At 36.0% G+C, this 12,100-nt stretch overlaps 1 protein-coding gene across 1 annotated transcript; it reads right to left on the reverse strand.

The window, feature by feature from the left end:
• Positions 1–368: 368 nt before the first annotated feature.
• On the reverse strand, positions 369–6,337 carry LOC132034361 (vesicle-associated membrane protein 724). Its single transcript, XM_059424686.1, has 5 exons — positions 5,913–6,337; positions 3,475–3,616; positions 3,262–3,382; positions 840–902; positions 369–755 (listed from the first exon to the last, which is right to left on the reverse strand). Exons 1-5 carry the CDS (start codon positions 6,100–6,102, stop codon positions 606–608), a joined length of 666 nt encoding a protein of 221 aa, XP_059280669.1. The 5' UTR covers positions 6,103–6,337; the 3' UTR covers positions 369–605.
• Between the last annotated feature and the right edge of the window lie 5,763 nt (positions 6,338–12,100).

Below are 12,100 nucleotides of genomic sequence, written 5' to 3' on the forward strand. Positions count from 1 at the left end.
ATGACACTTATTTTGGGACAAAGGGAGTACTCTTTCTGTTGATTTCTTTTAGTTCTCATTTCAGGAAACAAAACTTGTTTCAATATTCAGTTTTGCTAAGTTTAGTTTGAGCTAAAACTAAAATCAGCTCTGCATTTCCAGAACTTCACTCAAAAGATGACAGCAACAAATAAGAAGAAAGATAAAGCCAGTGACATTTCAACAAAGCTACCAATCACATAGATAGTTTTACTGAATCTAAATTCTTTTATCAGTTATAAATTATAGATATCTAACATGTCTACAATTTACATAGCACAGAATGCACAATTTCAAGCTAATAACCACTGCCTGCAGCAGCCCTCCCCGACCGACCCCTCAACGAAAAAAAAAAAAAAAAAGACGCAAATAAAAAGACATTCAAGCTGTTCTAAACATTTTAAAGAAATTAACAAAGGAAAAAAAAAAGTTCTTTTTGTTTTTTTATAAAAGGTTTCAGAAAAATCTGAAACAAAGGCTTATAGATGTTTTACTTTCTTCATGACAAATTCTTCCACAGATGTGCCCGTTTGATCCTGTTAGCCTACATTTGTATGAATTTGGTCCCAACTGTGCGCAACAATATCCTAGTTGGTGCAATTGAAGCCACGGCAAATTGAAAGCCAGATTATAAGAACCAGAAACAGGATGATCCCTAGCACAACCAACTTTATTTTCATATTCTGATACCACATCTTCCGCCGTATTTGAGTCCCCTTTTTCTTGAATTCTTGGGCCTGAAAGTAAACATAAAAGGTTTGAAACACCTTACAGATGCTATTAACACTTGCTATTATTAGAAGCCATCAACCAAAACCTACCGAATCACGCAGATCTTCAGCCTTGTCGGAAAGTGTAGTCAAGTTTTCCCCTCTTTCAATAGTCTGGCAGGTTTAAATTGAGTCAAATGAATATAAGTTTCAATAGCATGACTTGTTGCTTACTCCAAAAACATAAATGCTTATAGAAGGCTGAGGCAATTGCTGAGGCGTACGAACACATTATGTTGACAGAAATAACAAATTTAACATCTGAGTTGCAGATAGTAGCAAAAGCACATTGCATCGTAGAATTAGATATATTAAGTATGCCTGAATACCAGAATCAGGCATGTCAACAACCCTCATTAATCAATTTTGGATTCAAAAAGCGTCAACAATTACGTAACTAATCAATCTACCACAATAATGCTGAGCTATTAAAGGGAGTCTCCATCACTGTTAGCTGGAACTCGGAGCTCCTAGTTTCTATAGGTCTATTTTCGTTAATCAGCTTAATATATAAAACACTTTTCTACGTGTTGGGCTAAAATGGCCCAAAGATACTCTTAACATGATGTGATATTGTCCGCTTTGGGCCAAGCCCGCACGATTTTCTCCAAAAGGCCTCACATCATTAAGAGTATCCAACTCCTTATAAGTAGCTCCTTTTTCTTTCCAGCTACCAATGTGGTACTTTGTTCGCACATCCAACAATCTCTCCCTCGAACTAAGTTCCACATGGCTCATTACCATAACTCACGGGTCAGAGATTCAACATGTCTGTGTGCCACCCACATCGTTAGAGTATTTACGGTCACCAAAGCCCAAAGGCCGTGTATGCGTCTTCAAAGCTACGGGTAAAGGTTGTAAACCGGCCCATAGACGGGCAAAGGCACTAAGCCGGGCCCCACGCCACACTCCACCATCTTCATACTCGTCCGCCAAACCATTGGCTCTGATACCAATTGTTGGGCTAAAACGGCCCAAAGATACTCTTAACATGATGTGATATTGTCCGCTTTGGGCCAAGCCCGCATGATTTTCTCCAAAAGGCCTCACATCATTAAGAGTATTCAACTCCTTATAAGTAGCTCATTTTTCTTTTTAGCTACCAATGTGGTACTTTGTTCGCACATCCAACAAGACAAAGATGTCCTCCAAACTAGGTGGAAATTCTATTTTTCATGCACATATTGAAGAAATCTAGACCTTTCTCTTCCAGAAATATTACTGTTACAATTATTGGCACTATAAGCAGTCATCTTTGTTCAAGTTACTGTTCACGCACTTCATGGGTTAAATAGTTGTAATCTCAAGGAACACAAACTGATGTCAGAGACGAAGCAGATCTACAACAGAACTGACTTAATAAGACAACTTATTGATGCGTACTTAACAGATCAGTGCCCCGCAGATACTTTTCTCTCTCTCTTTTTTATTTGTCTGTCCCATTAGATTCATCGTGCAACCAAAATCAGGAAGAAGCACATGCCTATTGCCTCATAAAACAACCATAACTAAATCACATTTAAATACGCTTCTCCTTAACGGTACATTGAAACTTAAAGAGGCTGGCAAACCACAGGATTCACCAAACATCAGATGCTTCTCAACTAAAAAGGTAGAGTCTCCTAATTTTGACAAGGTTTTTGGGATTCATTAAGGAACAAGGGATACTATGATTACCTGATACTAAATAAAAAAATATTACACGTATTATTAACCTATCAAAAGAAAAGAACAAAAATCTAACTTGATGACAAGTATCTAGTGTAACATAAATGGTCCATACCAACTATAAGACTTAAGATATAATTGTATCTGAACAAAGATTTGTTGGTCAAATAGGAAGTTCTTATGTTAAAGAAAATAAAAATAGGGGATAAGATAAATTCCATAGCATAGATAAAAGATGTATGGTTGACCAGGAAGGCACCTAATAAATTCCATAGCATAGATAAAAGATGTATGGTTGACCAGGAAGGCACCTAATTAGGTGAAGTTTATGAATGCTAAGCGCAAATCGAGATGCGACTCTGAGAGCAAAATGTTACCTTTTCTCTTCTCTGTAAAGCCAATTTTTCTATTACCTATGGAACTTTTAAATTGATATTGGAACTGGTCTATGGTATCCATCAATGATTTTCAGAAGCGACAGGTTAGTTTTGGAAGAATTGAAAGGTTTTAATTAGATACCAGTAAGTTTAAGAATATGTTTTCTAATCAGCTATCAGGTCCAAATATATTCATCCCACATTTTTGGGTGGAAATAAAAAAGGTTCATTTTTAACTACAGATCGGTCACGCAATATGATGTTCATGTAGTTGCAAGAAGAGGTGAAATGAATTACTTTTGTCAGGATATACTAGGCAAAATTCATCCAAGTAAAAAACAAAAAAGGGGGCATGGAAGGACAATATACACGTCACTAAGAGACAAGTGAACCATATTGCAGCAGATAATATCATATACATGGCATACCTTGTCTATATTCTCCAACATAATACTTTTGACTTCAGACACTTGCGCTTTAACTTTTAATAGTTTCTCAATCTCGTCGGCATGGTCAATTATATACTGCATATGCTCTTTCATGATGGGTCTGAAAAGTTTGACATATTTTACCCGTTATACTTCTGTGTAATAGAATACACCTGCAGTAGAATATGAGAACACATATTTTAAGCAACATACCCGAACTCTTTATTAAGACTTTTAGCCACAGCTGTATCTGCTTTACCACCACCATATCTTTTCTTAAAATCGGCTCTCACACGTTCCAAAAATGCAATAGAAATTTGCTTCCCCACAGATTCTTTGGAAACAACACAATAAGCTGCAAAAGTTAACAGGCATTAAACCAGATTGCATAAGGTTCAGCTGTTGCATCAACCTATAGTATAAGACAGTTGGAGGAACTTAAGTGAAGGAGGTCAATGAAGCAGCAAAAAGGTGATTAACATCATTTCTCTGCATGGATCAAACGATAGCAAGCTCAAGCAAAATTACTTGGAAACACCAGACAATATGGTTTTTTGACTCTCGACACTAGAGCATATAGGTTTTTTCTTGATAGGATCACTAGACTTCTTTCGAACGGAGGATCTATCAAAAACAGCCTCTCTACCCAACAAAGGTAGGGGTAAGGTCTGCGTACGTCCTCCCCTCCCCAGGCCCCACTTGTGAGACTATACTAGGTATGTTGTTATTGTTGTAGGATCACTAGACCATATAGCTAATGATATCATTTAACAATTTAAGTGGTAAAGGCTCTTTGAAATCATCAACAGAGGCACCTTATCAAAAAAAGTATATTATTTGCGTACGCACTTCGGCAGCCTTCATGGCGCAGTTCCAGCTTACCGAGGACATGACCTTAGATAGGAGGCTATGGAGGACTCAGATTAGGGTAGAAGGCTAGTAGGTAGTCCCACGTATCCCGTCGTACTAGTAGTTGCAGTTTTGATCTTCATTTTCTTGTCCTTTGATTCTTGCAACTATATGTTGTTTCTTGCACCACAAGTACCGTATTTATCTGTGGTAGCTACTGCTTCTTTTTCTCAGACTTCTTTATCATGGCTTTTCGTTAGTTTCATTTTCGTATTGCTTTGAACTGTTTGTGCTTATCTAACCTTTTCTCGTCATGTTTTCTCTTGAGCCAAGGGTCTTTCGGAAACAGCCTCTCTATCTTCCGAGATAGGGGTAACATCTGCGTACACTTTACTCTCCCCAGAACCTACACTGTGGGATTTCACTGGGTATGTTGTTGTTGTTGTTGCACTTCGGCAGCCTAAAGTTTCTTTGAGATCAGACTTGGCTTCTTCAACCTTTTTAATTTTTAGATAGAAGAGCAGCCAGGGGCTCCAGTCTACACCAGAGGTATTTATAGAGCCATGAATTAGTAAGATCGTCAATCATCCTTTCAATCTAAACTACAATATGGCCCAAGGTAAGCAGAAATTATCCTCCTTCCCTCTATTTGACTGTCCATTAGCTCCTTTCCATCTCACTCAGCCTCTTCAACCTACAGCGTACAAAATCTTGACTCGCAGCGCTCAGTAGGACTTCCACTAAGATTAGAAAGCCAAGTTCTGCCTTAATCATGTACAGCTACAATTATTAAATAGGTTCACAATTTAACCTCCTGTCATTATTTATTTGTAAATGAAAAGTAAAAACTACACTTCATTTAAGATGGAATGTGTGTCATTGATTGATTTGGAAACAAATCCTCTTCTCTAGTACTATTTAGTTTAGAATCTGGATTTCTTTTGCTTCATATGAAAAAAAAAATAAAAAAAATTGACTATTCAATAAACCACTAGAATCTGGATTTTTTTGCTTTGATATGTATATAGATTATTGACTATTCAACAAACAGAAGGACAGAATATCGACCGAAATTGTTCTTCCACTTCCCATCAGCTAATTCTCTGACCATTTCATCTGCTAAAAAATGAATCTCACTGATCCCACATAGACATTTCTCATCCTATATATTTTTCGTTCAGCTTATAATACTAACTTTCAAGAATTAAACCAAATTCTCAGTTTCATATTTATGGAACAACTCTTAAAACAAAATAAATGCAGATAAGTGACAGAACATTCAAACCCGAAACCCGGTGTTGCTCGGACTCTTCAAAAATACATTTGGGTGTGCGTCGCATCCTCCAAAAGCTATACATTTTTTAAGGATCTGACACGGGTGCGGCAGTATTTTTGGAGGGTCTGAGCAACATAACTAAAAACACAATCTTGCTAAATTATCATTGTTGAGCTTCTGAAATTTCTGTTATACTCCATAAAACCAAAGATCCAATTGTCCTAAGCACAATACTCACCCTTTCTTCCAACATTAAAAAAATAAAAAATAAAAAAATAACATGTTCACTCTAGCCCTCCAGTCTATTACAAAACTCATAACTTGCCCTTCTTTTCCCAGCAATCTTTCAACAGCACAATTCTACCTAGAAAGCCCAATAAAGACTCCACCTTTTTACTCTAAAACTCAAGATCCATCAATACCTATTTCAAATCCAACTAAAACTCAACAACACAGGTCTACAAACAATGTAAAAAACAAAAGATAGGCTAGAAAACTGAAAGATAAAAGGAAATTAAAAGTTTACCATAACCATCTTGAACAAGGAAGTTAAAAGTATGGTGATCACAATTATAAGTGAATTTATTGTTTGAAGATGGCAATTTCTGCAAACATTGAGCTGCAATAGCAGGGAAATTTCCAGTAAACTCAGTGTATTCAGCTAGTACCATTGTACCACGAGCTACAAAGCTGTATATGAAGGATTCTTGACCCATTTTTGTTCAACTCACTGAATTAACCGGCCCAGATTAAAGCAGATGAACGCTGGAGATTTAATCAACGGTGGTGTATTACCGGAAAGTTGAGCGGAGCTTTTCTTAGTTCGAAGTTGTATGATGATTCTATATAGTCCTAAAATAACATGGGAGTATTTAATAGTAATCTTTTTTTGCTTTGTCATTGAGGTGCTTTATTTTTGTCTAGAAATATAAGAATAATTCAAAGCTTAATGAGGACATGACTAATAGGACGATGGGGAGGTCGAGAATTTAGTCGTAGGTAGTTTTTTATTTTTTTTATTTTATGATTTCCGTATTTTTCATTTTTAGTTTTTTGTATTATTTGTTTTTATTATTAGTTTTTTAATTTCTCATATTGATGTGATTCTGCTTTATTTGAGTTAGGGATAATCTCTTATAGGAGTACGGCCTGCATACATTTTACTATTTCCAGATCCTATTTTGTGAAAATATATTGGATATGTTATTGTTGTTGTTATTGCTATTACTTACTTTCATGCTGTGTTTATGACTTTCTTGAACATAGATTCTATCAAGAAACGTGAAATAGATTCTATCAAGAACCGTCTATGCATAAAATAGAGGTAAAGTTTGCACTCATTCAATCCGAGTCCACTTATGAAATTACAATGTTATTGTGTTAAATATAATTAAGAAGAATTGAAATGGGAAGGCGCCGTTGTAGTTTGAATACATCAAGAAAATGGACCATCTCTGGATTTAATTATTTTTTTCAAAGATGAGGAAAGGAGAAAAATAATATTTCAAAGATATCTAGAACTAAGTTGGGTTTGACGGAAAGAAGAAAGGTATATTACATTTGGGGAGACAAAGATTGACTTCGGCGGTTTGAATTGGTATCTTAATTTACCTACTACTTTATGAACAACTTGAGATAATTAATTGGTTCAAGTTGGCTTTCTCTCTATTGATTTTTTTCATATAGTACAAAATAACACAAATCTTCAGATGACAATATAAGTTGTCATTAATAGAACTACTTATTGAACCTCGTAGATTCTAACAGTTTCTACAACCTCGTGACTAAATAAATAAATTAAAAAGAAAAAGAAAACAAATAAAAAGAAAAGACGAAAATCAATTAAATTTCAGAAATATAGGTGAGAAAAATTCAACTAATAATTAAGTATTCCTTAACTTCAAACTGGCCGGGACATGCCGTTAAGTCACTTATATTCATTCAAACTCTATTCAAATATATACACGCTATTCAATATTAAATAACGTAATTTATTTTAAAGAAAGTATGTCATCAATACTTTTCAATAAAAGAAAATTTGCAAGATAACATCAAGAGGAAAAGTCAGGGTGTTGTTTATTATTTATTAGCTTTTTCTCTATCTGATTAAAAATGATAACAAAATAAGGCTTCGGGGAAAGTTAATTACACGATTAAATGTTGTTATTTTAAATTATCCGTATGTCACACTTATATTCACTTTATTTATTCAACTTGGCATGCATTAAAAGAGTATTATTAGTTTTAGAATGATTACCGCCCCCCAAACCCCACTCTCTGCCGCAGTTTTTTAATATTATGTTTTTGTGCATTATATAAAAAGTCAGACATTTTAAACTTTTCAGTAATGATATTACCACTTCAAATAAATAAAACGGAAATGGATCAAATATACCCCCGAACTATTGGAAAAGGGCTAAATATACCCCTATCATTATATTTTGGGCATAAATATATCCTTCATTTTAATGGAGGACACGTGTCATTCTATTATTGGCCTATTTTAACTATTTTCAAATTAATTAAAAATTAAGGCAAGCTCCATCATAACGCAGCCGTCTCCGGCGCTAGTAAAAAAATACTCACCATCACCACACCACCCTCCTCCGCCGCCACCTTCCGTCGCGCCGTCTTCTTCTTGCTACCGCCAAATCAAAAACTTAACCCGAAAAACTCTGAAATTTCCCCTAAATCTTCTCGCGCAGTTCTACGATAAAAAACCCCACAAATTCCATTCAAAGCCAACAGAATCTCTCCAATTTACCTTTCGAAATTCACGACACTACTAACGGTAAAACTCTTCCTTATAAAGGATTCGCTTTCTCTTCAAAAACCAAGGAGGCTGATTTTAGTGAACCCCAATGGCCCAAGAGAATGAAAAAGAAGAAGCTGAAAAGGTTGTGAGGAAACATTCTAGTTTAATAGGGTGCTACATGTCATCTTCGTTGCCAGTAAAGAGGGCTAAATATACTAATGACGGTAACTTTGTAAGGTTGAACATAAATGGGTAACTACTTCCGACGACGGCGACGGAAGGTGGCGGCGGAGGAGGGTGGTGTGGTCGTGATGAGTATGTTTTTTTACTAGCGAGCCGGTGACGGCGGAGGAAGGTGGCGACGGCAGCATTATGATGGAGCTTGCCTTAATTTTTAATTAATTTGAAAATAATTAAAATAGGCCAATAATAGGATGACACGTGTCTCTCGTTAAAAATGAAGGAGATATTTATCACGAAATTATAGCGATGATATATTTTTTGTACGAAGTATAAAGAGAGGTATATTTAACCCTTTTAACAATAGTTTAGGGGTATATTTGGCCCTTTTCCGTAAATAAAAAGATACAATCAGCCTACATATACGGCGCCGCTATTCACAGTGTGTTTAGGAAAAAAGGAAAGAATCTACATATACAACAACCTTTTTAGAACTTTTTGCTTATCTAAGATCAATTTGACCATTTCTTTTATGGCTTAAAAAGAAACATGTGAACTGCCTTATGACTGTTCAAGGTAGAATTTTCATAAGATAGGTAACTGATGATCATAGTATGATGAGTCCGCAAATTAAATAATTTCAAAAGTGGAATTTTCATCCAAAATAATTCACCAAAAAAAAGTGATAAACGTACCTTTTGCGCACAAAATTAGTGCGCAAAAGAACTTAATTGTGACGGTCACCGTTAAATCCTATTGCGCACTAATTTTATGCGCAAAAGCTACTACTTTTATTTTCCCACACTTTGTATAATTTCAAAGTTTTGAAATTCACCTTTTTTCATACTTTGATCAAAGATTAGCTATGTCTCAAAACTCCGGAATATCAATATTTTGTATAGAACGATATCTTTTTTTTGCGAACAATAATGTGGGCTCGAATACATCAAGTATACCTAAATGTTTGGATCGTCGCTTTAGGGGTACAATAAAGTGCTTAAGTAAGTTTTGTTTGGAAACTTGTTATCGTTAGGTTCAAGTGTTTTATTTTATAAGGATTTGATTTAAGTGTTTTATTATTTAGTCAAGGCATTACATTATTAAGGATATGTCAATATTTTTTTTCGATTTTTTTTTTTTCGTTCATAATTCAAGACAATTCGAATACATCAAGAAAAATTAAAATACATTGATAATTCAAGACAATTCGAATACATCAAGAAGAATTAAAATACATTGATAATTCAAGGCAATTCCAATAAATCACGAAGGATTAACATACATTCATAATTCAAGACAATCTTCAACCACGAGAGGCTATTCCACTATGAGAGGTTCTTTCACTACGAGAGGTACTTGCACCACCATGGACCCATTGGCTACACAAACGATTATCATGGCCAAACTCCTTACACGTTGAGCACCTTTGAGAGTATGTCCTATCCGGAACATCCATTTGATTGGGAATCCGAGTTCGTGTGTTAACATGCATCTTACGGATATACTCCTTGTTAGCAATCATTGAAAATGACTCGTTTGGCCAATAAGATTGATCACCAAGTGGGTAGAAACCTCCGGTATATGCTTTAAGATAACTTTTGACATTGTATTCGAATGCCACCTAAGTAGATACCTTTTTTCCCATTGCCTCGAAACACTTGATGGCATGAGAGCATGGCAAATAGTATGATTGCCACTTACCACAACTACACGTTCTCGTTCTCTCTTAAACAGTATGAAGGTTTCCTCCCCGATCTCGATAATAACCTGTCCGGACTTCATACACACGTTCAGTATAGTTATACTCTTCCATCTTGTGTAACTCATATTTTTTCCTATGATGCTCGAACATTTGTGCAGGTATTGGCATCAATTTCCCACCATCTGCTAATATGGCTTTGGCATGTCTTGTTATAGTGGCAAACCGCTCGACAACTTGTTTGAAAGTCATTCTCACCATTGCAGTATCGGGTAGTCCCGGAGCTGATTTTAGCAAACCATTGAATGACTCCGAGCTGTTTGTTATTAGCATCCCCCGTCTCCTGCCTCTATCCATATTTAATGTCCATTTCTCAATGTTGATATCCTTCAACCAATTATATGCTATTGAATTCACTGCCTTGATCATCTCCATCCGGCGTGAAACTTTTTTGATTGATGCTCGTTACTTGCCCACATCGTGATTTGTTTAGTGTCTTTGTTTTGAAATTTTGTTTGAAAATTTGCCTTTTATGTGCCTTAAACAAAAGCGATTGTAAGAAAAGGGAGGCTGTCATCCCATCACATTAAACATATTGTTTAATATGGCTTGATGTCGATCAGATAGCACGCATATGCCCATACGATCCTTAATAATATATCGCCTCAAATGTGTTAAAAACATCCCTCATGTCTCGTTGCTCTCATTAGCGGCAATGGCGAAAGCAAGAGGGAATATCGACCCATTGGCATCCATCTCTACTGCAGTCAGTAGCTTGATGTCGTATACCCCATACACATGCATGCCATCTATGAATATGACTGGTTGGCAATGAGCAAAACCATCAATGCATGATTTGAATGTCCAAAACACAAAATTAAAAATATTACCGGCAATGAGCTTTCACTCTACAACAGTACAAGGATTGATTACGTAGAGTCATGTCATATACCTCGGCAGCTGCTAGAAAGAGCCCTCGTATACGATAAATCATCTCAAAAAGCCACTACTGCTTAGATATCCTTTCTCTTGCTTATTGTTTTACGATATGCTTCCTCCACATTTCTAATGCAATCTTTGATGGGATACCTGGACAAGTTTAAACAAAAAACATTTAGCAATGATATGATAATTTAATTGATGTCAAAATTATAATGAACTTGGTCGAATAGCTTAACTTGGGGTTTCGGCAACGTGAACAAGTAACACTTAAACAATCATATTTGTATCTAATTAAAATGATCTGCTTGATTCCCTCCCATATCACCAGTGTGACGTGGGTGGAATTTTGTGATAATTCACATACTATCATGCTTAACAATACCACAAAGCATCTATTGACCACTTCGATACTGTCGTCTGCAAACCAGTCTCAATATCTTTTGGGTTGAATCATCAACCCTAAACTCCCTCATTCCCTAGTAACTATAAATTTTGATGGCCCTTTGCAATGCCTTTTTGAATTCGAACATCATGTCTTTTGCAAGGTGAACATCATTATTTATAAGATCAACCGGTTCTTTCAACAATTTATGGCGAATTGGATCATCTTCCCTGGTGTAGACGAAGGCATCAGGACGACCTTAAAGATTGTCAAGACGTGGAATCACGCCAGAATGCCACTGAATTGGGCTTTCGGTCATCGGTTCTTGTTGATGAATTAGGCTTTCGGCCATTGATTCCTGCTGATTTGGTCGACTTTGCATCATTTCTACTAATTGTTGTTCCTGCATATGAGGATTAACATCAATCTCATTATCATCATCATCATTATCGTCGGACTCCTCTGCATTCGGTATATCATCGCTATCATCCAAAGTTCATATTAAATAGAAAAAACTTGAGCGATTGAAAGCGTCCGAAATTGAGCATGATGTTGTCAAATCAAGTATGTCAAAACTCATATTTTGCGCATATAAATGTAGCGCAATATAAGTGTGTCATATAATGCGTCTGAAATTGAGCATGGTGTTGTCAAATCAAGGATGTCAAAACCCATAATTTGCGCATTTAAATGTCGAGCAATATAAGTGTGTCATATAAAGGGTCTGAAATTGAGCATGGTGTTGTCAAATCAAGG

The sequence above is a fragment of the Lycium ferocissimum genome, chromosome 10, assembly GCF_029784015.1.
Source record: "Lycium ferocissimum isolate CSIRO_LF1 chromosome 10, AGI_CSIRO_Lferr_CH_V1, whole genome shotgun sequence".
Lineage (NCBI taxonomy): Eukaryota > Viridiplantae > Streptophyta > Magnoliopsida > Solanales > Solanaceae > Lycium > Lycium ferocissimum.

What these genes read in the sequence shown, in the direction of transcription:
- LOC132034361 (XM_059424686.1), bottom strand. Translation starts at nt 6,102, where the DNA reads ATGGGTCAAGAATCCTTCATATACAGCTTTGTAGCTCGTGGTACAATG. An exon ending in CCTTGTTCAAGATGGTTATG is followed by an intron (nt 3,617 to 5,912) that starts GTAAACTTTTAA and finishes TAACTTTTGCAG; the next exon opens with CTTATTGTGTTGTTTCCAAA. An exon ending in TGTTGGAGAATATAGACAAG is followed by an intron (nt 903 to 3,261) that starts GTATGCCATGTA and finishes TAAACCTGCCAG; the next exon opens with ACTATTGAAAGAGGGGAAAA.